Source organism: Pongo pygmaeus, chromosome 15 (genome assembly GCF_028885625.2).
Source record: "Pongo pygmaeus isolate AG05252 chromosome 15, NHGRI_mPonPyg2-v2.0_pri, whole genome shotgun sequence".
NCBI classification, from domain to species: Eukaryota; Metazoa; Chordata; class Mammalia; order Primates; family Hominidae; genus Pongo; species Pongo pygmaeus.
This window is the reverse complement of record NC_072388.2, coordinates 70,035,369-70,060,669: the sequence shown is the minus strand read 5'-3', so window position 1 is coordinate 70,060,669 and position 25,301 is coordinate 70,035,369. Positions and strand designations below refer to the sequence as shown.

General features: G+C 39.2%; 1 protein-coding gene across 12 annotated transcripts in view; it reads right to left on the bottom strand.

The window, feature by feature from the left end:
- Positions 1 to 14,415: 14,415 nt before the first annotated feature.
- Positions 14,416 to 25,301, bottom strand: part of PCNX1 (pecanex 1) — a 205,555-nt gene continuing 194,669 nt past the window's right edge. For all 12 annotated transcript variants that reach the window (XM_054447422.2, XM_054447430.2, XM_063651749.1 and 9 more), the window contains 4 exons: positions 24,320 to 24,525; positions 20,732 to 21,174; positions 20,185 to 20,325; positions 14,416 to 19,982 (listed from right to left, as the gene is read on the bottom strand). In XM_054447422.2, the coding sequence (XP_054303397.1) occupies positions 19,842 to 19,982; positions 20,185 to 20,325; positions 20,732 to 21,174; positions 24,320 to 24,525 (931 nt within the window). In that variant the 3' untranslated portion in view covers positions 14,416 to 19,841. The remainder of the gene's footprint in view (positions 19,983 to 20,184; positions 20,326 to 20,731; positions 21,175 to 24,319; positions 24,526 to 25,301) is intronic.

The window sequence follows — 25,301 nt, the reverse complement described above, 5'->3', positions numbered from 1 at the left end:
GGGAGAGTAGAGACACGGAGGGAAGCAGTTTGGGGGTTCTTACCTTCCAGAAAAGCGGGAAAGGGGTCGGAGCACAGAGATATGAGGTCAGGGTGTGGAAATAAGGGATCAGGGTGCAGAGATATAAGAGGTTGGGGCACGGAAATAAGGGATTGGGGCGCAGAGATATAAGAGGTCAGAGTGTGGAAATAAGGGATCGGGGTGCAGAGATATGAGGTTGGGGTACTTGCCCCTCCCCCAGAAAAGCGAGACTTGCTGCTAAGAGTGACAGAGAAGGGGTTGGGGGTTTCTTGTCTCCCAGAAAGGCAGAGAAGGGGTAGAGACACAGAGAGAAGGGGTTGGGGTACTTGCCCTTCCTCCAGAAAAGCGGGACTTGCTGCTAAGAGTGAAGGAGAAGGGGTTGGGGGTTTCTTACCCCCCCCCCCAGAAAGGCAGAGAAGGGGTAGAGACACGGAGAGAAGGGGTTGGGGTACTTGCCCCTCCCCTAGAAAAGTGGGACTTGCCGCTAAGGGTGAAAGACCAAGGCAAGCATCCTTGCGTGGTCTGATACCTTTGAAACGTGGGTGAATAATCAGAGAGGCGTCCCTGCAATGATTAAACACCAAGGGAAGGCTGCCTTCCCAGTCCGTGACCGGCGCCGGAGTTTTGGGTCCACGGATAAAACATGTCTCCTTTGTCTCTACCAGAAAATGAAAGGAATTGAAATTAAGAGAAGGGAGAGATTGAAGTGTGGTGCCAAGATTGAAAGGAGAAAGAGGTTGAGGGATAGTGAGGGAGGTTAGAGAAGAGAGTAAAAAAGAGGCTGCTTACCGGATTTGAAATTGGTGAGATGTTTCTTGGGCTGGTCGGCCTGAGGACTTGAGGTCATAGGTGGACCTTTCTCACAGAGCAAAGAGCAGGAGGACGGGATTGATCTCCCAAGGGAGGTCCCCCGATCCGAGTCACGGCACCAAATTTCATGCGTGTCCATGTGAAGAGACAACCAAATAGGCTTTGTGTGAGCAATAAAGCTTTTAAACACCTGGGTGCAGGTGGGCTGAGTCCGAAAAGAGAGTCAGCGAAGGGAGATAAGGGTGGGGCCGTTTTATAGGATTTGGGTAGATAAAGGAAAATTACAGTCAAAGGGGGGTTGTTCTCTGGCGGGCAGAGTGGGGGTCACAAGGTGCTCAGTGGGAGCTTTTGAGCCAGGATGAGCCAGGAGAAGGAATTTCACAAGACAATGTCATCAGTTAAGGCAGGAACAGGCCATTTTCACTTCTTTTGTGGTGGAATGTCATCAGTTAAGGCAGGAACCGGCCATCTGGATGTGTACATGCAGGTCACAGGGGATATGATGGCTTAGCTTAGGCTCAGAGGCCTGACACTTGGTTTGCTGGCTCTCCATTTAAACCTGCTTTTCCTCCCACCAACCCTCTGTCTGGCTTTTGCATGGTGAGCGGCTGAACCTGGGTCCATTTACGCTGTCACTTAGTCACTTGTGCAGAGACAAGCAGGCAAGGAAAGAAGCTACCACCATGGCAGGGGTAACCCACCAGGATCACCAGGAGGAGGCGGGGCTGTCACACAGTGGAGGCAGGAGGGCACACATCTGGCACCCAAGTGATCCACTAGGGTGTCTCATGGCAATCCCCTGCCCAATTTAAATGGAAGACGGTCAGCCATGTAGAGTAGACACTGCCTGAGAATCAGGGCATGGGGACTAGAGGTCCAGAACTCTCAAGGATGAGGCAGCTTGGGTCACACCATGAGGTAAGCCACCTTGACTAGCAGAGGTGCTGGCTAAGGGGAACTCTCAAAAGGGTAGTAGGGGAGGGAGATATGCAGAGATGAGCAGTGCAAGAACCAAAGGGGATGTTGTGGTGTTCTGCCCAGATTCCACTTCAGGAGGGAGGTCATCGTTCCCCTAGATTCCAGAAATGATCCCTTCCCAGGAATCACCCTCAGCTCTCTTTTTAAAATCCAGGACATCTTAGAAGGGCCATCTAGCTCCAGGCCTCCCCATGGATTTTGACTAAAGCTTTTGTTGTAACTGCATTGCAGTGCAATTTCTTTCTCTGCCCTATTTGCTTCTTTTACTCCTTCACACACATTGTTCTTAAAAGCACTCTACCCCAATAAACTCCCTCTGCAAAAATATCAGGCTCAGAGTCTGCTTCCACAGAACCTGACCTACTGCAGTCAACATCTTAGTCCAGGCCAACATTGCCTGGCAGCTGAATTACTGTAATAGCCTTCAATGACTTCCTTAGGGACTCCCTTTGAATGCAAATGCCCTTTAGGTCTACAGTCTAGCTCCTAAAACTGAAAAGTCTGTTCAATTTAGCACTGATAATGTCAATTATAAGCTTATCTTCCCAGGCACAGAACAAAGACAGATGAGATCAGTGTTGCATAATCTATTCTTTAACTTCCTTTTTCTTCTTCAAACACTTTTTTTTTTTAAGACAGCATCTTGCTCTGTCATCCAGGCTGGAGTGCAGTGGCACAATCATAGCTCACTGTAGCCTTGACCTTCCAGGCCCAAGCGATCCTCCTACCTCAGCTTCCTGAGAAGCTGGTACTACAGGCACAAGCTACCACACCTAACTAATTTAAAACAATTTTTTCTTCTTCTTTTTTTTTTTTTTTAGAGACAGGGTCTTCCTATCTTGCTCAAGCCTGGTCTTGAACTCCCGGGCTCCAGTGATCCTCCTAACTCAGCCATCTGAGTAGCTGGGACTACAGGTATATGCCACCGTGCTCACCTAATTTTTAAAATTTTTTGTAGAGATGAGGTCTTGCAATGTTTCCCAGGCTGGTGTCAAACTCCTGAGCCCAAGCAATCTTCCCACCTTGGCCTCCCAAAGTACTGGGATTATACGTGTCTATGTGTGAGCCACTGCATCTGGCCTAAACTTTCTTTTAAAAATTAGACTTTACTTTTAATGTCTTTTAAGTATTTGTTTGCTCCTAGTTTAAAAGTTATAAGAAAAAATTATTTGATGTAATTCCCCTCCTGCCCCAAATTGATGGTGTATTTGGGAAAAATAATTAAATTATTCTTAGTTAGAAATGTAATAAAGTAGGAGGTCTTGTAAAGTGGTATCCTTTGAACTGTAAGATGAAGGGAATTTCCAAGGCTTAAAACTAGTAAATTTGACACCTAAGGTTAAGATCTATTCTCCCCAGACAAAGCAGGAAGGACAAGGGCTGCAGTAACCTAATTAAAGTGGCTAGGCGGAGGTAGGAGTTGGATGTGAAAGCTGGAACCTAACTCAGATGTATAAGCATAACAAAAGCAAGAATTTGATAATGGAAGAAATGGGGTTGTTCTGCTTGGAGTCTTGCAAAAGGAAGTCAGGCTGGGCGCAGCGGCTCATGCCTGTAATCCTTGCACTCTGAGAGGCCGACGCAGGTGGAAAAGGAAGTCAACCAAAATTTTTGTGTTTGCTGGAGTAAGGAAAAAAATGAAAATAATTATTCTATTACTAGTGATTCAGGATTTTTCTCAGCCCCTTCATCAGACTTGTAACAGGGGTTCCCCGTTTACTCAGCCTGCCGCACTCAACCCCTTGTGGGAGGGAGCATGTGAGTGAGTGAGTGTGGCTCATGGTTTCCATGAGGCTTGCTGTGTGGCCATGGGCAGGTGAGCCAGGAGAAAAGGTGTTATGCCAACCACTCTGGGTGCCAGCAGGAGCAGGCTCTGTGTGGGGGTGCCTGTGACCCCAAAGCCCCAGAAGGAATGTTACAGTGCTTTCTTAGCTACACAGTCTGCAGACGGTTGTGTGTTAACAGCTCAGTTGGTTCCCTGCCTTGTCTTGTGGGGCAACTGCCCTCCGCCAGCAAGGGCAAAGGGCCAGTGTGACAGCCTTTTTGGGTGCTTGCACTTGGTGGCTCCCAAGCTCTTGTCCAAGAAGAATGCAGTTGCACAGATACTTAAAGGATGGTGAAGGCAGATAATTTTTTTGAGTGATGGAAATGGTTCTCAGTCAAGAGGGGAGCTGGAGAGGGGACGGAAAGGGCAGTTAGTCTTTCCTGAAGTCTGGTCACCTCTTCCCTGAAGTCAAGCCATCTCTCTTCTCCAAAGTCCAGCATCTCTCCTCTCTACCAATTGAGTCTGGAGTTTTTATCAGCACAGGATGGGGGTGGGGCAGGCCGTAAGTAGTTTTGGAAAAGGCAACATTTGATTGGTAGAAAGACATTACTCAGAAAGAACCAATCAGGAGATGGTAGGCAAACAGGAATATTAGTTCTCACTTTGGGCTGTGAGTTTCAGGCTAATTTGACTTGAAGGTGAGGTTTCATCAGGACCTGCCCATCTGCCTAGAATTTCTCTGTCTCTTGCCTCTATCACTAGAACAGTAAAAAAATAATAAAGCATGTGTTTCCCAACACAGGAAGAAAAAATACACTTCCTTGTGCTCTGTGTTCATTAACTTCTGATGCCAGTGTGGCCTGTCAGTTATCTTCTGACAGAAAGCTGGGAGTGCCCTAAATCTCTAGAACTGTAAATTAATAAACTGGCATTTTGATCAACATATTGATCTACTACTTTTATTATCATTAGTTGGTTCTGAGGCTAATTCGGGTTCTCAAAAAAATTATTAAGTTTATAAAACCTTTAGGTTCTGAAAAAATCAAGTTTAAGTACTAAATCCTAACAAACCCTAAAAACAACCATATTTGGATAGTCAATCTGTCCCTCTCCATCCACATTAATTCCAGCTCTTATGTCAGCTTTTTCCTTTATCTAAAACACACCTTGTACTTTTGAGGAGGTAATGTTAATTAAAATTTCCTTATGAAAAAATGCATCCCAAATTTGATTTTATTTTCCATGTTATCTAGAAGAGAAGAGACTGAGGATCTTGGATTTTTAAAGGCCTTATGTCCAGTTTCCATGAGGCTTGCTGTGTGGCCAATGGCAGGTGAGCCAGGAGAAAAGGTGAGCCTTGGTGTTATGCCAAGCCATCTAATTACTGGAGACGCCAATGCTTCCCCTGTGTTTCACTAGCCATCATTTTTTTCTTTTTTTTTTCGAGATGGAGTTTTGCTTTTGTCACCCAGGCTGGTGTGCAATGGCACAATCTCAGCTCACTGCAACCTCTGCCTCCCAGGTTCAAGCGATTTTCCTGCCTCAGCCTTCCAAGTAGCTGGGATTACAGGCCTGTGCCACCATGCCTGGATAATTTTTGTATTTTTAGTAGAGATTGGGTTTCACCATGTTAGTCAGGCTGGTGTCAAACTCCTGACCTCTAGTGACCCGCCCACCTTGGCCTCCCAAAGTGCTGGGATTACAGACGTGAGCCACCGTGCCTGGCTGCCATCATTTTTTTCATTGTCCCTCTCATCCATGACCCACATTACCTGTAGGTTGCCTTTGTGACCCGAATTTCAAGGGGGTGACTTAATATAGGTAGAGAAACAGTGATGTTAATGAGGAACTTGTTGAAACTTACAGAACTGAATAGTTTTCTGGTTTCCAGAAAGGAAAATATTTGATCCCAGTGAAGCTATTTTTGGCTTCCTATTTTCTGGCCCCAAATCTTCCAAGAAAAAGTCTAAGGTCACACAAAATGAATCATATGCCTGTGGACTGGGTGGTTTTCAGTAGTTAAACCATTTAACTTTTCCAAACACTCATTCCACCAAGCTCAGGAAAAATACAAAGTTCACTCACTTCTTACCTGAAGCCTATTTCAGTCCTTGGGTTACCTATGGAGATTTTATTTCATTTAGAATGAATGGAAAGGTTAAGCTAGGGCTGGAAAAGCACCCTGCATTGGCTAAATCCTGTCTCTGCTATTGTTGCAGCTATAACTCCACAGGGGGTCATATCTGAAATGGAGGAGAGTCAATAAGACCTTAGGCCAGGCCAGGCACGGTGGCTCACGCCTGTAATCCCAGCACTTTGGGAGGCCGAGGCGGGCAGATCATGAGGTCAGGAGATCGAGACCATCCTGGCTAACATGGTGAAACCCCTCTCTACTAAAAATACAAAAAAATTTGCCAGGCGTAGTGGCACGTGCCTGTAATCCCAGCTACTCAGGAGGCTGAGGCAGGAGAATTGCTTGAGCCTGGGGGGCGGAGGTTGCAGTGAGCCGAGATTGTACACTGCACTCCAGCCTGGGCGACAAAGCAAGACTCTGTCTCAAAAAAAAAAAAAAAAAAAGACCTTAGGCCAGGAAAGTCACTGCCTAGAAAAGTGAACAGGAGAAAACTCACTGTGCTGTAACAAAAAACACTGATGTTGAAATCACGAGCAATGTGAGTCTGTCATCTAACCAGAGCCTGCAAGAGTACAAAATGTTGGTCAGATCCTGTGTATGTGTCACTGGTCTAGACATCTCTGCTTTACCTGAGGTGTCTGGCCTACCTCTATGATACATTTTGGACTGGATGGGACACAGATTTCAGATAGCTTCCATGCCCACACCCACTTCTGAGGCAACTAATCTTGTTTTCCCTCAGCTCCTATTATTCATGTGGATTGGTTTGTACCACAAAACCCTGTGCACTCCTCTCACTACTCTAACCCTCCAATAGTGGCTGGGTACAATCAATAGGCTAGCTAGCAACTAAGGCATGGCTGAATCTGAAATGAAAGAATATAGCAAGTAAAGTCAAGGCAAAGGCAAGTCAAAGCTTAATTAGATGTTGTAATAGATGGGTGAGGATGCCAACTGACATTAAGAAGACTTGACAAGAGGTTAGCTTGTTTCAGATCAACCCTTCAATCAAAAATAATGAGGAAAGCTGTACAAAGCATAAAAATATACTTGAAGGTGTTGAAGTGCTACCACAGTAACTAAGACTTTAGGGGCCAAGACCCCAGGGAGAAGGAAGCCCAGAGAGAGAAGACTGGTATTTGGTGTTGTAACAGGACTGCCAGGTTTGTATACCCGCTGGGCGACAACAGATCAATACTACACTGACAACGGGAACTGCAGCAACATTGGAATTTAATAATCCAAGGCTGCTGGATGAGAAAATGGAGGGGAATGCTCAAGCCATGAATCTGTTCCCTCAAGGGGTTCTGGGCAAGTGTCTTTAAGGGGATGGTGGAGGACAACAGGCTGGAAAATTGGGGTTGTTGATTGGTCCTGGTAAAGAGATGAAATCATAGGATATGGAAACTATTCTTCCATGAGTCAGCTTCTTACGGGGCCCTTCAGCCCAGCTGGTGTCAGTAGTTAAGTTGGTATGCAAAACCTAAAGGAGAAACTGTTAGATTTTAGCTATAGAACAAAGTCTTGTGACAAGGCCTACATTTTCCTGGGGTAGTAGGCAGCGGCCAGCTACAGGGAAGCAGGCCAAAGGGCAAGCTGGCTTAATGATTACTGCTGATTGTACTGCAAACCTAGTTGAATTTTATTTTCTCCCTTAATCAATTTTATAAAGTTTTCTTGGGGATGGTTTCAGTGCCACATCTGCCAATTTGAAAGCAGTGGCTGAGAAACTGAGCAGTGATTTTGGACTTTCACAAGGCTGGGGTGTTTGTAATTACAATTCAGGGCCCGCCAAAGATGAAACCCAGTCTTTAAGTTTGTGTATCTAAAGGGCTACACCCTAGGAGTTAAAAGAGAAACAGATCAGTTCTCAGAAGGCTGAAGATCATCTTCCAAACAGCTCATTCCCTTATTTCCTACCTTGTTTGCCAAAAGTAAAAGTAGATAATCTTGAGGAAGATTATAACATCTACAGCCTCAATTATGTACAGATTTTCATATACAGTGTCTGGCATTCAATCAGAAATACACAGGCAAACAAAAGACAAAACAGAGAAACAAGAGGGGAAAAAAAAAAAACAGACAACAGAAACAGAATCACAGGAGACCCAGATGTTGGAATTATCATATATGAGCTTTAACTGTAGTTAATATGTTTAATAAATAGTGAGCAAGAACATCAGCAGGTAACTGGAAATATATTAAGAAAATCAAATGCAAATTCTGGAACTGAAAAATTCACAAATTAAAATTAATAACTCAATAGATCAGTTTAGCAGAATATTAGATATAGATGATAAAAGAAAAATAAAAACTGGAAGATATGTAGAATAAAATATTTAAACTAAATATGGAGAGACTAAAGATAGGAAATTCAGAAAAGAACATGAGATAAAGGACATGGTAAAAAGGTGTAATATATGTGTATAATTGTGGTGTGAGAGGAGGAGAGAAAAATAATATGGCAGAAGGAATATTTGAAGAGATAATAACCAATATTCAAGTGATAATAAAAAACACTTTGGCAAGATAAATACAAAGAAAACTACACACAGGCACTATATGGAAAACTATTAAAAATCAAAGACAAAAAATAATTGGAGGATTAAAAATACATTGCCCTTAAAAGAGCAACAAGACTAAAAAAATCATGAAAGGTAGAAGACAATGGAATGATTCCTTTGAACTGAAGAAAGAAAATAACTGCCAAGCCAAATCTCTGTATCTCACAAAAACCTTCAAAAATGAAAACAAAAAGACATTTTCACAGTAAGAAAAAGAAAAACACAAGGAATTTGTCACCAACAGACCAAGAAATGTTAACAGGAGTTCTTCAGGTAGAAGAAATATAATTCCAAAGAAACCACAAAGATACAGAAAGGGTTAAATAGCAATGGAAAGAATAGGCCAGGAGCAGTGGCTCATGCCTGTAATCCCAGCACTTTGGGGAGGCCAAGGTGGGCAGAGCACCTGAGGTCAGGAGTTCGAGACCAGCCTGGCCAACATGGTGAAACCCCGTCTCTACTAAAAATACAAAAATTACCCAGGTGTGGTGGTGTGCTTGTAATCCCAGCTACTTGGGAGGCTGAGGCAAGTGAATCACTTGAACCTAGGAGGTAGAGGTTGCAGTGAGCTGAGATCGTGCCACTGCACTCCAGCCTGGGCAACAAGAGCAAAACTCTGTCTCAAAAAAAAAAAAAGAAATAACAAATAAATAAATAAGTATGTGGGTAAATATAAATATATATTAAATGATAATATATTTAAAGTTTAAAATATACAAAGTTACAAATGCATGACAAAACAGTACAAAAGATGGGAAGGGAGTAACGGAGTTAAAGGTTCAAAGGCTCTTACGTAGTTCAGGAGGTGGTAAAGTACTGAGTAGACAAGTTGTAATTTTGATAACCACTAAAAGAACAGTAAAAATATGTACAAGTAATAAGCAAAGGGAGGGACATACTAAAGCAAATGATTTATTCCAAAATGTGATGAGAGAGATGCACACGAAAATGGGACAAACAGGATACAGTAAGATGATAAACTTAAGCTAAAAATATCAATAATTATCTTAAATATAAATGGACTAAATACTCCATTTAAAAGACAAAGACTGGCTGGCATAGTGGCTGATGCCTGTAATCCCAGCACTTTGGGAGGCCGAGGCAGGTGGATCACCTGAGGTCAGGAGTTCGAGACCAGCCTTGCCAACATGGTGAAACCCTGTCTCTACTAAAAATATAAAAATTAGCTGGGTGTGGTGGTGCGCACCTGTAATCCCAGCTACTGAGGAGGCTGAGTCAAGAGAATTGCTTGAACACGGGAGGCAGAGATTGCAGTGAGCCAAGGGGGGAAAAAGAAAAAGATTGTCAACAAGATTAGAAATCCTAACTATATGGTGGTTTATACCGGGCGCGGTGGCTCACGCCTGGAATCCCAGCACTTTGCGAGGCTGAGGCAGGTGCATCACAAGGTCAGGAGATCAAGACCATCCTGGCTAACGTGGTGAAACCCTGTCTCTACTAAAAATACAAAAAATTAGCTGGGTGTGGTGGCGGGCGCCTGTAGTCCCAGCTACTCGGGAGGCTGAGGCAGGAGAATGGCATGAACCTGGGAGGCAGAGTTTGCAGTGAGCTGAGATTGTGCCACTGAACTCCAGCCTGGGCGACAGAGCGAGACTCCATCTCAAAAAAAAAAAGTATACCTTACATATAAAGCATACAAAAGTTGAAAGTAAAATGACAAAGCTATCCTATATAAACCTGATATAGCTATACTAACATCAGACAAAGTAACTTTAGGGAAAGAAGTATTACTAGAGAAGAAGAGGGCATTTCATATTAAAGGGGACACTCTGTAAAAAAATCCTCCAAATTTATACGTATCTAATAACATAGCCTCAAATATATAAATCATAAATTGATGAGTAACAAATGTAGAACTATAGACTTTTCCCAAAAAGTCTATAATATACAGAATATGAATAACAAAACTGAATTGATATACATATATATAAAATATAGAAGGCTATCATTGCAGAATATGCATTTTTTCCTCAATTGCCAATTGCAACATTTACTAAAATTGACAACATACTAAGCCAAAAAGCAAGGCTAACAAGTTCCAAAGAATTAATATCAGTTTATCTGACTACAGTTAATAACTAGAAAACAATATCTAGAAAATCATCCAATATTTGGCAACTAACTAATATGGGTCTAATTAACCCATGGGTGAAAAAAGAATTCATAATGGAAATTAAATAGTTGAACTGATGGGTTTAAAAAAGACATATCAAAACTTGTCTAATGCAGCTAAAGCCAATGCTTAAACAGAAATTTATAACCTTAAAATGTATACAGTAGAAAAGAACAAAGGCTGAAAACCAAAGAACTGAGTGTCCATCTCAAGAAGCTAGAAAAATAACTAGATAAGAAAACAGAAGGAATAAATATAAGTGCAAAAATGAATAAAGTAAAACAAAACCAAAAATGATCAACATAACCAAAAATTGGTTCTTTGAAAAGGCAAGAGAAGACAAAAATAACCAGTATCAGGAATGAAAAAGGGGACATATCTACAGCTGTTACAGAAATACTGAGTTACTTTATGTCAATAAATTTGAAAATGAAAATGAGATGGACATATTCTTGTAACAGTGACTCTCACAGCATAGTTTACAGCCCTCTGGGAGTGTCCAAGACTGTCTTAGATAATCAAGGAGGTCAAAATTATTTTCATCATACTACTAACATATCATCTTCCCTTTTATTAACTGTATTAACATTTGTAATAATTGTGCAAAAGCAGCGGTAAAACTGCGTAATTTGTCAGAGCCAATCATGGCAAGTCTATTTCTCTTGCCAGTGATTGGTTTAGAAAACCAGGGCATAGGAACAAATTAAGGATCTTGTATATGTCAAATGTTATATTAATGAGATGCAAGAAGAAACACCCTGTGGCTCTGGAGAAGTTTTTCCTTTCAAGAAAGGTAACTGGAAGTGGTTTTTTCCTTTCTGGATGATGATGTGTGTGGAATGCAGCCCAGAACTACAGGCAACTGTCTCTTACCTGAAAAGGAAGCGGGCACACAAAGGAAGGTGGAGCTGAGAAAATTACAGATACACAGAGCTGAAGTAACATGAATAAACCCAATCCTGAAAGTTCAGTTTCATTTTGTAGTGAGCCAATTTTCTGTTCCAGCAACTTTAAGTTTTTGCTTTCTTGAAACTGTAAACAACCCAGTTAAATTAACATTATAGAATTCACTGCTTAAATAAATGCTGTTTCATAGTGCAAATGTAGAAAAGGAGTATCTCAAATTTACAAGCTAGACAAATTTTTCTCTAAACAGAGGTGCACGTTAGACATCTGTACTACACTGTAGAGTTACCACTGTGACATTTGTGAAATTCTGTATTATTAATTGGTATACAACTGAGAAGTGGTGTGTGGTGCATTATTAATGAGTAAACTCATTAACTGTACAGCCGACCCTTTAAAATACACAGGTTTGAACTGCATGGGTCAACTTATATGTGAATTTTCTTCTGTCTCTGCGATAGTTGACAGACCAACTCTTCCTCCTCAGCCTATTCAATGTGAAGGCGATGAGGATGAAGACTTTTGTGATGATCCACTTCCTGAATAGTAAATATATTATGATTTTCATATTAACATTTTCTTTTCTCTAGCTCACATTATTGTAAGAATACAGTATATAATACATATACAATTAATCAACTGTTTATTGGTAAGAGTTCCAATCAACAGTAGGCTATTAGTAGTGCGAAAAATATGAACCTGAAAGAGCCAGTTCTTCAAGATGAATCCCAAGTGGCTAATTGGCCCTGGATTTAAAATGGAGCTAAGCAGCCAGAAACCCTGACCTCAGGTGATCTGCCCTCCTTGGCCTCCCAAAGTGCTGGGATTACAGGCGTGAGCCACCCCGCCGGGCCAAACCCATACCTTTTTATCTTTGGAACTATCAAGAGCTCATCTGAGCCAACCAATCAAGGCTCCACTGTACTGACCAATCAGAACTAAGCAAGTTTCAATTCTTCATTTGCATAAAAAGACCTGATTGGGAACCTCAGGGAGGAACTTTTGCTATAAAATCTGTCTTGGGCCGGGCGCAGTGGCTCACGCTTGTAATCCCAGCACTTTGGAAGGCCTAGGCGGGCAGATCACCTGAGGTCGGGAGTTCGAGATCAGCCTGACCAACATGGAGAAACCCCGTCTCTAGTAAAAATACAAAAATTAGCAGCATGGTAGTGCATGCCTGTAATCCCAGCTACTTCGGAGGGTGAGGCAGGAGAATCGCTCGAATCCGGGAGACAGAGGTTGTGGTGAGCCCAGATCGCGCCATTGCACTCCAGCCTGGGCAACAGCAGCGAAACTCCATCTCAAAAAATAAATAAATAAAACCCCAGTCTTCCCTTTTTTCTCTGGAAGGTATCTCCATTTTACACCAAACGCTGCACCTCCCCAGTTTGCAAACTGTTCACTGAAAGTCTCTTTCCTCCAAATTCAAGATAACCTTTGTTCACAGGAGTTGACTCAGAAGAATCAAAAGTTATATGCAGATTTTCAACTGTGCTGGGCGTTGGCACCCCTAATCCCTGCGTTGTTCATGGGTCAACTGTATTACAAACACACAGAGGCACTACTGGGTATCTGGTTAAGTTCAGTGCTATCCTGGAATGTTGACTTTATATAATAAAGACAGGTCAAGAATATTTGCTTTACTATGAGGCCACAGATGTGGAGTATTTTTATATGGGCCAGTTGCTTCTGTATCCGTAAATAGTGCTCTCATAAGAAAAAAGGAACCTCGGACTGAAAGATGACTTTCCCCTTTTGGCATGGTTCACTGGACACTGAAACTGAATGGCATCTTTAAAAGTTTCACGGACAAGGTAGATTCATCTCCAGTTATTTGCTGTTAATGCTTATCTTGAGAAATTGCAAAGCAACCTAGGGATCCTCTTGCATTAAATTACATTTTCCCAAGGATTAAGCAATTATATTTAGTTGCCTTGGATAAGCACCTATGGAGGAAAAATTTTTTTTTTTTTTTTTTTTTTTTTGCAGACAGCATCTCACTTTGTCACCCAGGCTGGAGTGCAGTGGTGCAATCTCAGCTCACCGCAACCTTCGCCTCCTGGCGGAGTAATCTTCCCCACCTCAGCCTCCCAAGTAGCTGGGACTACAGGCACACACCACTGTTCTCAGCTAATTTTCAAGTTTTTCTGTAGAAAAGGGGTCTCTATTGCCCAGGCTAAGAATAAATATTTTATATAAGTGCTCATTAAATACCCAGGAAGCCACCATTCTGTCATGCCCTTACTTCACAAACTGTTGCTTTCCACCCTTCCCCAGGGGAAAACACACCTAACATGGCAAGATTCATTGGCTACCGTTCAGCAAAACATTTTTGGATCCTTTAGGAGGAAAAATCTTACATAAACTGCACTTTAAGAATAAGGTTGTGCAGGATCTGGATAAACAAAAAAAATAAGTTTTATGGGACCTAAATTTCATGTCAACAGCCCTTTGAATCTCTGGCTCTACGAGGAATGCAACTAATCCAGGGAATGCCTTTCTTTGAAGATGTGTTTTATGCCACTGTGACCCCAGAGGAAAGATAGCAAATTATTTGGACTCTGATGCAAAAGGCATATAATCTGTATCCTGCTGGTTCTGGTTCTTACTAATAGTTAAAATGATGCATTAAAGGATTATAAGTGATTTAATCAAGACTATGTCTATTCTCATTGTAAATTAGCTTGCATTTAAGTATTATATGTGAAATCACTGAGTTAGTACACACTGCAAATATACCAAACAAGTTTGTACCTGCCTGATTTTGATGACCATAATCCAAATGTTTTTTCCATTTTCTGTATTGTAGTTTAGTCTGTGATTGAACACACACATTTTTATCCTACATGTTCTAATATTGTTAATATGTAACATCGAGATAAATTCAGAAGACAAACTACAACCCTTGCACTAAGAAAAGTGTGAAACAGACCATCTTTTAACATGAAGTATGATGTATGCTTTTGATCTATTGCAAGTTGAAGCACATGTTTACAGGCCAAAGCTTGTTTAAAATGATTTCAGAACCAAGTGTGAACATGCCATACAAAACTTAATATAGTGTACTCTAATTTTTCTCAATTTGACAAAAAATGGACAGAAGGCAAAATGAAAAAAATTTATTTCCTCAGTGTTTTATCCACTGTCAATACTGTATTTTTGACGCAATATATTTGCCAAAAAAACTCAGCTTTTATTTTCCATTTTAAACAACTACAATATTTACAAGCTGTTCAGAATGACACTCAGACACACACACACTCACAGACACACGTAAGTACATATGTCCTTATCTCTGGTTTATACTGAATGCTGGTAAAGGCCATGAATACTTTCCAGAGCCCATGATCAGAAAAGGAAAACCCATTTTCCTTTCTTACGTTCACTTTCCTAGAATCATTTTCAATATTCCTCCTTCCATTTCCTCATGCAGAGCTCATTGCCAGACTTGTATAGGTTTAATCAGTTTTTACATTTTACTTTTACTTAAACTATAAGCTTTTAAAAAGCATAAGCAGACATGATCCCCCCCTCGCCACCCATTTCCATTATTTTGGTTGTAGAATCAAGCTTCATAGATAAAAAATCTTGTTCAATCATAAGTACACTAAACCCAAGAGTCATCTGGAGCAGCCATCTTATGCTCTATCACTACTCTGTTGTCAATTCCGGGGCACCACCTCATTGTGCAGGTAAAACTCAGGAATTCATCCCCATCACAGTGTTAGATGACCTTTGTTCCTTCTAGCTTGGCTCCACTGAATCATAAATTGTCAGGTACAGAGCTGAGGCATAAGAAAAAAGGCATAACCCTATATAATAGGTGTAAGTCTTAGAACAGAGTTGTCATAGAACCTTGTGGTGACAATCAGCTCTAGTTCCACCAAAGAATGTAAGGTTGATTCCACAAAATGGCAGATAATGAGGTTCAACTCACTAATAGAAGTTATTTACCTTAATTCAGAAAGAGTATGTGGTATGTAGGCAATAAAGATAAATTGTTATACATAATTCTTGACAGATGACTCTGGTGAGGTGATTCAAAGTAGAAAATATACTTCTGTTTCAAGCAAACTTACTCCACTCATATCCTACCAGATTTATTTGTATAATAATTAATTCCTTTCCAATCACAGTTCTTCCTAGACATTTAACAAGTAAAAATAAGACGGCCTGGGTGCATATCAACCAAATTAAAATAAAAAAAGATAAATGGAGAAAACGATTGGCTTTTTAATACTTATTTTTAAAAAGCCATATTCAATGTAATATTAGAATTATGCTGTCCCAATGCATGGTAGTATCTAATTTTCTTCTTCCTCAACACCAATGAAACAATATCCATGTAAGACTGAAACAGAATGTGCAACCTCCATTAGCAAGTTCCATGTACTACATTAGCCTTGACTGACATTATCATCTCCACTAATCTCTCAATTAAAGGAAAAGCCTCTAGAATAAAAAGGGACATTTTATACCTTATCTAAACCATGTGTCCTATCAAAGGAGAAAATTAACTGGGTCTCTGTCCAAAGTAACTTTATATGATTACATTACACAGAAAAAGAATACGGATGAATAATGACGACTTAAAAAACAAACACACACACACACACACCCACCCCAGAAAAGGCTTTGTCCATATTCATGAAAAATTAATTAAATATAAATGAAATTAACAATCTGGATAGCAGTTTATGGTTAAGTAGCTAGTAAATATAAATTCAAAGAATTCTGACAAAATCATTATTACCTTTTTCTCAAGTCACATATTTATTTAGGAGGAAAGATGCTTGAAAGCTAGCTATAAGAAAAGGACAATTTTAGACACCGGGTGAATCTTCAACTTAAAAGGCCCAGTGCTGGATGAATGACTCACAACAGCAATCCACCAAATGCAGAGCTGCTAAGCAGAGGCAGAAGGATGCTGCTCAGAAGCACAGAGGAATTTATCAAGGCTATAAGCTAACCTTGCTGAAAAATGTGAGGCTGATTTTTATATTTTGGTATGTGATGGAAAAATAAACTAATTTAGAAAGAAAAACACATCTTCTTAATGGGTTTCCTACACAAAAACTTACATTTTCATTGTCTGACATTTAGTATACAGAGTAATTTTCCATATCTCACTTAATATACAAATATTGTCTGACTACTTCTGTTTTAAGAATTAGAAGTATTTCAGATATACTTGAAATATTTTCCAAAACACTTCGAATCTAATAGAAATAGATTATCATCCTCCAGTAACAAACTCAAAGAAGGCAGAACACTGGTTAAGTTTGTTCACTAATTTCCTAAAAGGTAATCTCTTAAAAAATATACATACAGCCTCACCACTTACTCTTCCAAGTTCCTTAAATATCAACATCTTATGTTAATCTAGATTCTTGGAAAAATTAAAGTTCTTTAGCAAAAAGTCAACATTAAAGTTTTATCCAGTGTTGAAAATGGTGTAAAAAGAGAGTTCACACCAAGGTATAAGTTGGAAGATTAACCAAAAACTTAGGAGTTATAAAATGTTTTTTGCCACTGAATGAAAGAAATAAAGGAAAAAAAGGCAACAATTTATAATTCATTCCACGATTACCTTTCTCTCAAAAGAGGGGGTGGCGGAAGAATTAAACAAGAAAAAACAAAGTTTTCAATCATACAACTCCACTAAAAGGAAATGAATAAAAAAGCTAGTATTTTAGTTACATCTTTTAACTTTCAAATTATGGAAATCAAAGCATTGGCAAATTTATAAACTAAAGACATTAATGTATGCTGAAGTCTTGTACATAACTGAAAAAAGTTAAGCAGAGAATCTAAACAAGTCACTCACTATTCTCTGGGGGGTTAGGGGTGAGGCAGGAACAAGAATTTATGATCAATTTAGTTAATGCAAGTATGTTTATTTCCATATAATAATTTAGATCAAATTATTCTTAAGAAATGGATCTTTCTTCAATTATCACCAATTCCCCGATGCAATTACTAGAAAAGTATTATGATTTTTAAAAGATTGTCAGTTTTAGACTCTTAAGAAAAACAACAGGGCTTCTCTCAGGGTTCCTAATTTATAAACTCACTAAAGAATTATATATGTTAACAAAATTCAACTTGTTTTGAGAAAAATATATATCAATTGCTACCCAAAATCAAAACCCAACATATATGTTCCATATAAAATCTAGTCTTGCATTTGAAATCTGACTTTTCAGAGTATGTGATGTGTTTAATTTTTTTTTTGGAGGAGGGACTAGAAATTAAAAAATTCTAGCCCTTCAGATTAAATAATGTAAAGGTCAGATTTTTTTTTCTGTGTGGGAAAATGAATTATCTTCCTCTAAGATTGAAAAGGCTCTACTTTTATCTAGGCAATGACCATGAAAAAAATCATACTCACCTCAGAAAGGGAACAAGCAGCAGGGAACATAGTTCCTTTCAGAAGATTTTAAAAATATATGTATACAGAGAAATAGATTATAAATTCAGTTTCAGAAAAAAACCCTCCAAAACCAAAAACAACACTAAACTTTAATGGCATACTGTAGATCTGCCAAAATGAGGCAAATGCAGAATATAATGACAGTATCACAAGAATACATTTTTAAATGGTCAATTTAGAAAGGGTACCTTTGTATAAAGGTTCAGTAAATCATTTGACAAGTATTTTTAAACAGTAAATTTTGTAAAGTGTGAAGTCTATGGAAATGTCAACACAAGGCACATTAGGTTCTGAATGACCACAGAAGTTTAAAATTAGAAAAAGGGAAAATAAATAGGTTTTAAAGTGGAAATGCAGTAAAATCTGTATGTTCACTATTTACTTTCTTAGTTTAATTCCTTCTACTGTAATGTTATGCTATAATGTGATCTACATCAGAATTAGTAGGAAAAACAACTTCTCTCTTCTGTCACCTCAACAAAAGATACTTTATACAGTAGCCACTAGGTACATGTAGCTATTGAATACTTGAAATACGGCTAGTGACACCATGATGAAATAGTAATACTTTCACTATACTGGATTAAACAAAATGTATCATTAAAATTAATTTTACCTGTTTCTTTCAATGATCTATTCACAAGGGGTAGAAAGATGGCTGCTCCTAAATGCTCAGAGGAGATGTACAATTTTCTTTGGAGTTTCACACCGAAAGGGAAAATTTTATCAAGGATTTAAAAAATGCGAAAAGTTGCAAATTAAATCAAAATTGAAGTTCCCATATCGCCCAATTGTAAATACGAGTAATATATTTCCCTGAATACGCATTTAAAAAAAATAAAATTTAAGTTATGAGACAACATATGAATTAAGTCAATTTCACAGTTATAAATATTTCAATTTACAGCTACACACTATAAATTACAGGAAATAAATTCAAGTAACGGAAAAAGAAGAGGGCAAAAATAAAAAGCAAAATTATTAAAGCAGGATATAATAATAATAACTGCACCACTTGGATACTTTTATTTGAAAAAAAATTTTACTTGATTAACTGAACTGCATGTGAATAACTTTAAGAGCTAGAAACTCATAAATAAAAGGCAATCGATCCTTTCTTTAAATTCCTGGACATTCATCTTCTTCTTAAAGAAAAGTGTTTTCTTCCCAGAAGCACGCCCAGCAGAGCTTGCTCTGGTGGAGAGAAGCAGAGCACATGGGCTCCTCTGAGATGTAGACACAGGAGCTGGCAGTGGTGTTCACATGACCGATCCGCTGACTATTGGCTCTGGGAAATGTCAATGATGAAGCTATGTATATCTTGAGATTCCATATTCACTTTAAAGAAAATATCCAATGTCCTGGCATGAAGTACACACTACTAACAGAAAAATGAGCAGCACAGTTCCTGCTACCTATGTTTATAAGGAAAGGGAAGGGGCTAATCCCAAAGGCAATTTAAATAATGGTATTTTATTTTTATATATAAATAAATGTTCTGAGAAATCTCAGACTTTAGTGCATTGCTGTAAAAAATTAGTGCAGTTTTTTTCATTAAAGTTTTTAGCGCTCAAGGAATAAGATAAATCTATGTCTGTTCATAGTCTCTTTCACTGTACATTAAACTTTTATACTGCTATAAGTCAAATGGAACATTTCTACACTGGTCTGTTCTTAAAAATCAAGGTAAATGAATTTCATGTTCTATGACAAAACATGGCAATTATTTTTGGCAAAGAAATTAGAAAAATATGAGATCATAGTTTAGAAATGAAGAGTTTGTTGATTTAAAGCATAGGCAATGCGTAGGAAAAACTTTTTTTAAGGATGTATTTTAACAGAACTTTATCCTTCATGCAAAATGTTTTCTCGGCAGCTAACTTAAAAAAATATTTCAGCTTTATTTGGGGATGGAGACAGTGACAGGAGTCAGGGTGAAGGGCAAAGGAGAGGCGCTTAACCAAGCTCATTCTATTTTCAGTCTCTCCCACATAGGATCAAAGTGATATCTGCAGGCATCTTCTGCTCGCTCCTCTCTTTTTCCAATGCCTTGGAATTGAGAGGGAAAAAGAAATGTCTTTATAATAAACACTGGCTCACACTTCAGCCCCAAGTTCTAGTACCCCAGTTTCAATTACAGTCACATATTTATCATCAATCTGGACCAGAAGCACTGCCTTGTCGATGTGGGATCTAGTACCTGGATCTCTGCTGCAAGGCACCCATCGGTGAATCACCTAATGATTCAGAATAAAACAAGAAGTTAGTACTGGAGACCTGGAATATACTCACAAACTCTTACTCCTACCTAGGATTAGTAGTAGCAATTTTCTCTGAAAATTATACGTTTAAGTATAAATCAGCTAAAACCATGCATCCAAGTGAGGCGGACTTCAAAAAAGGCAGAGCCCCAGACCGCCAGCTTGTAAAAGAACTTACATGGCCTTCCATGCCCTCCTGTGGACTCCAGTCTTTCCAGCTATTTCTCCCAGCTTTTAACCGAATTCCTTCATCAGGCCACTGTAGCTCTTTCCTTTTAGACAGGTTGATCCCTTCCAGAATTTGACTGGGATCCACAATCTACATGGTAAATAAAAACATTTCCAATTCATTTTTTTCTTGATGATGAAAAATTATGTAATCTCAAACAAAATGCTTTTCACAGAGAGGGATTACTTTTTAAATTCCTATAATGGAATAAAAAAAAAATCTTAAGAGCTACCTCTTCAATTCTTTTCAGCCCTCTGGTAGACCTCACTGCAATGTCCATGAGACAATGGCTGAACAAGGAACATATATCACCATCACAAAAACTGTTTGCTTTCAGTTTTTAAGTTTGAAGAAATTTTTCCCCAACATTCAAAAATATTCTAGTCTTGAGACTAAGTAAGATAAGCTGTGTTTTCACAACAGTCCTTCATTCAACAAATAAATAAAAACAAGTAAGTAACAAAAACAGCACAAGACCACCTCTGGGCTTGCTTACTTGGACTCTGTAAATCACTTCTCCCTTTCTGGCGTGTGAATTGTTGGCAGGACTTAAGGTGTTGCCTGGCTGCGCGTCAGTGGCACTGCTCTGACCTCCCTCTGTGGCAAGAAAGCCCACGAGAGTGTGATGTTTGCAGGCTGGGATGCTTTGGCTGGAGCTGCTGGAGGAAGGGAGGCCGTGCTGCACACAGGCCAGGCCGCTCTGACCTGAGGGTTCCATTTGGTTCACCATCGACAGTCGGGATTGGATGGATGATGGCAAGTTTCGAAGCGATATCTGACTGGTAGAAGAGCGCCGACAAGGCACAAACCCAGTGGTAGACATCCGGAGGGATGAATGCCGGCTGCTATAGCAGTAGGAAGACTGGCTGGCTACTGAGGCCCGGGCAGGAGACTGTCTGACCAGGCCCGACTGCACAGAGTGAGAGCTGTGGCTAGTGCCTAGGAGGAGAAACAGCAGCACTCACTCAAAGTAGAATGACTCAGACACAATACTTCCGTTTTGCAGTTTCTAAGACTTTTTCCCCTAAGCAATTAATTGGTGAACTGATAGAACTTAATGTTTATGCCTAAAACTTTTAAAGTTAAGAAAAAGAAATACGTATCTGAGATCTGTTTTCTTTTGTGGTTTTTGTAATATATTTTTTATTTGCTAAAGTTTTTTAAAGTTCAAATTCTGTGGCATATGAAAGACATAATTAATAATTAAATATTTTACAGCAAATATCAGGACTTAAGGTTGGGATAAATCCTAAAATATGTTTCACAGAAGTATTTTAAAATAACAAGAATACTTCCATAATATATCAGAAATGAAATATCTCACGGAAATGAGACAGTCAGAAGGATTTACTAAGAAACACTGCATGATCTCACTTGTGGAATCTGAAAACCCTGAACTCACAGAAGCGGAGAGTAGAATGGTGGTTGCCAGGGGCTGGGGAAGAGGAGGTGTTGGTCAAAGGGTACAAAGTTCCACTGAGTCAAGAGGAACAAGCTCTGGAGGTCTACTGTATAGCCTGGGGACTAGAGTTAATAATAATGTGTTGTATACTTAAAAATTGTTCTTACCACAAAGAAATAAGTATATGAGGTGATGGATAGGTTAACTAGCTTAATTTAATCATTTCACAATATATTCACATATCAAAACATGATGTTGTATACCATAAATATATATAATTTTTGCCAGTTAAGAAAGAGAAATATTTATTAAGGCCCTACTATGTGGCAAGCTCTATAACTACTATTTCTCAAAGTATAGTATTACTGCCCTTTCAACTTCTACCAAGGAAAAGCTACACTGCCTATAGAGAGACAGTGAATACCACGCTGTAATTTTCATATACATTTGGGGATCACTACTAAATAGGAATGATCGGTGGCACTGAAAAGCAGGTTCTTCTGCATCCTTTTTCAAGTGGCTTGATATGATTCTTCAGACTGATCTTTTTCTTGACTCATAAGAGTAATGTAAAATTAATTACATTGAAAACATAGCTACATGTACTTTTTACCTAAAAATAAAAAGAGCTAATCAAGGTAAGAACAAAAAGCACATTTAAAGAACACTGAAAGTTTTAGGTTTTCACCTAAATAAAAAATATTTAATTATTAATTATGTCTTTCATATGCCACAGAATTTGAACTTTAAAAAACTTTAGCAAATAAAAAATATATTACAAAAACCACAAAAGAAAACAGATCTCAGATACGTATTTCTGAACATCCAAAATGTTGATCTATTAGGTCTCTTCACTTGAATCCCATTGGAAATATATATATATTTAAATTTAATAAATGTCTTTAAATTTAAATGTCTTAGAACTTTATCTGATTCATGTGAAGTAGTCAGGGGGGCAGTTGGGGAGAGGATCAACTTCTCCATATGGCTGGATCAACTGCCCAGACATATGGAGACAGTTGAGACCTGATTCTTTCTGCACACCAGGTAGATGGTAGATCTCATGTCAAAGGGAAATTAATAAAAGCATACTTTGAGGGCCTAGAGACAGGGAAAATTTTCTTAATTAGGATATAAAAAGTACTAATGATAAAATAAATGAACAGTAAGTTGTTCTCACTAAAATTAAGGACTTCTCATCAGAAGAAGGCAAGTAACTCTTCACAGTAAGAGAATGAAAAGACAAGGGACAGAATGGGAAAAGATATTTGTGGTACAGAAAACTGAAAGAGCTCCAGAATATAAAACACAAATCAGTAAGAAAAAGATAACCAAATGGAAAAATAGGCAAAAGATGTAACTAGGCACTTTAGAAAGAGGAGCTGCTGACAAATTCATTAAAAACTTCCATTCTTAGGTATCAGAGTAATGCAAATTAAAAGAATAAAATTAAAGACCACCCCTTTTCCTGCCCCGCCTGGAGCAAGCAAGGAGCAGAGGCAGGAACTGACAATCTTCAAAGCTGGGAAGGTTGATAGGACTGGTGAGAGTACCAACTGGTTTAAAAAAAAAAAACCTTTCTAGAAAGATTTTTGGCATTATATATCAAGAGTCTTATTCTCATAAGCTTTGGCCTAGTGATTTCATTTTTAAAGTCTCTAACCTATGAAAATAATAAATGATTACAAAGACTTATATACAAAGATTATTACAACATTATGTTAGAATAAAAACCAAGTCATTGTCCAACAGGGCAGAAGTTAATTATAATAGGTTAAATATTGTTAGCCTTTAAAAATTATATTTTCAGCCGGGCGTGGTGGCTCACGCCTGTAATCTCAGCACTTTGGGAGGCCAAGGTGGGTGGATCACGAGGTCAGGAGATCAAGACCATTCTGGCTAACACGGTTGAAACCTCGTCTCTACTAAAAATACAAAAAAAAAAATTAGCTGGGCGTAGTGGCATGCACCTGTAGTCCCAGCTACTCGGGAGGCTGAGGCAGGAGAATGGTGTGAACCCAGGAGGCGGAGCTTGCAGTGAGCCGAGATGGCACCACTGCACTCCAGCCTGAGCAACAGAGTGAGACTCCATCTCAAAAAATGAAAAATAATAAAAATAAAAATAAAAATTATATTTTCAAAGAATCCTTAATATATTAAAATGTTTATGTTGAATTATCAAGTTTAAAAAGTATATATACAAATATATAAAATATATATATATAAAAAAAATGAACAAATGGAATAATGTACAACTTGGAATAAAAAAAATTATATTTCTGAGCTGGGTGTGGTGGCTCACGCCTGTAATCCCAGCACTTTGGGAGGCTGAGACGGGCAGATCATGAGGTCAGGAGATTGAGAACATCCTGACTAACATAGTGAAACCCTGTCTCTACTAAAAATACAAAAAATTAGCCAGGCGTGGTGGCGGGGGCCTGTAGTCCCAGCTACTCGGGAGGCTGAGGCAGGAGAATGGTGTGAACCCGGGAGGTGGAGCTTGCAGTGAGCCAAGACTGTGCCACTGCACTCCAGCCAGAGCAAGACTCCATCTCAAAAAAAAAAAAAATTCTATTTCTGAATTTCCAAGTGGATCACATGTAATCCTCTTTATACACATATACTAACCAGCCTCTATGGCTAAGAAGCTAACATTAGACATATAACTTTGTTTCACATTACCTAGTGTTGGAGGATAAGATGTCACAGGTGGGTGGAGTCCAGTTCCTGATCCCTGCCCAGGATTTCCAGTGCTTCCCTGGGTCACGTTGCTGTGGGGATTGTTGGCAGTTGTTGCATTGTTACCAGTGCAGGAAGTCCCACCTCCAGTATCAGAATCTTCGATATTGCCACCACTGTTACATCCAGCTCCGCAACCTTTCCTAAGCCTAGGAACAAATACCAGAGTAGGAAGCATTATTCCAAGATCACTTCAAAATGGGTATTTTATTCTTTTTCCAGCTATTCTGAACTGCAAATGCTACTAATGTTCACCTTTTAAAGTCTTTATGGTGCAATCAATATAAGGAACAAAAAAACTCATTACATTTTCAAAGAATGGCTTAAGAACTAAACGTGTCATATTCACTGCCTCAAATCTTTCATATACTCTATTATCTGTCCTGCACCATAATAAAGAACTGTAAATAACTCAGTTGTACCATTAAGATCACAGCTGGAAATGGTTTTTTTTTTGAGACAGAGTCTCATTGTCACCAGGCTGGAGTGCAGTGGTGCAATCTCGGCTCACTGCAGCCTCCACCTCCAAGTTCAAACGATTCTCCTGCCTCAGCCTCCTGAGTAGCTGGGACTACACACACCCGCTACCATGTCCAGCTAATTTTGTATTTTTAGTAGAGACAGGGTTTCATCATGTTAGCCAGGATGATCTCGATCTCCTGACCTTGTGATCTGCCCGCCTCAGCCTCCCAAAGTGCTGGGATTACCCAGCGTGAGCCACCGCGCCGGGCCTGGAAACAGAATTCTTACCAGTGCCAATGTCTGTTCAGTGACTCTGAACTATGTAACCCCTGAAAACCTAATTTATTTATACTGTTAATATAGTGTAGTTGAAGAGAGGTGCTGAAATCATTTTTCCTATTTTTAAAAAATGGAGAGTGACTAAGCAAACAAGGACAATTGGGCACTCTATGCCATTTTTCTT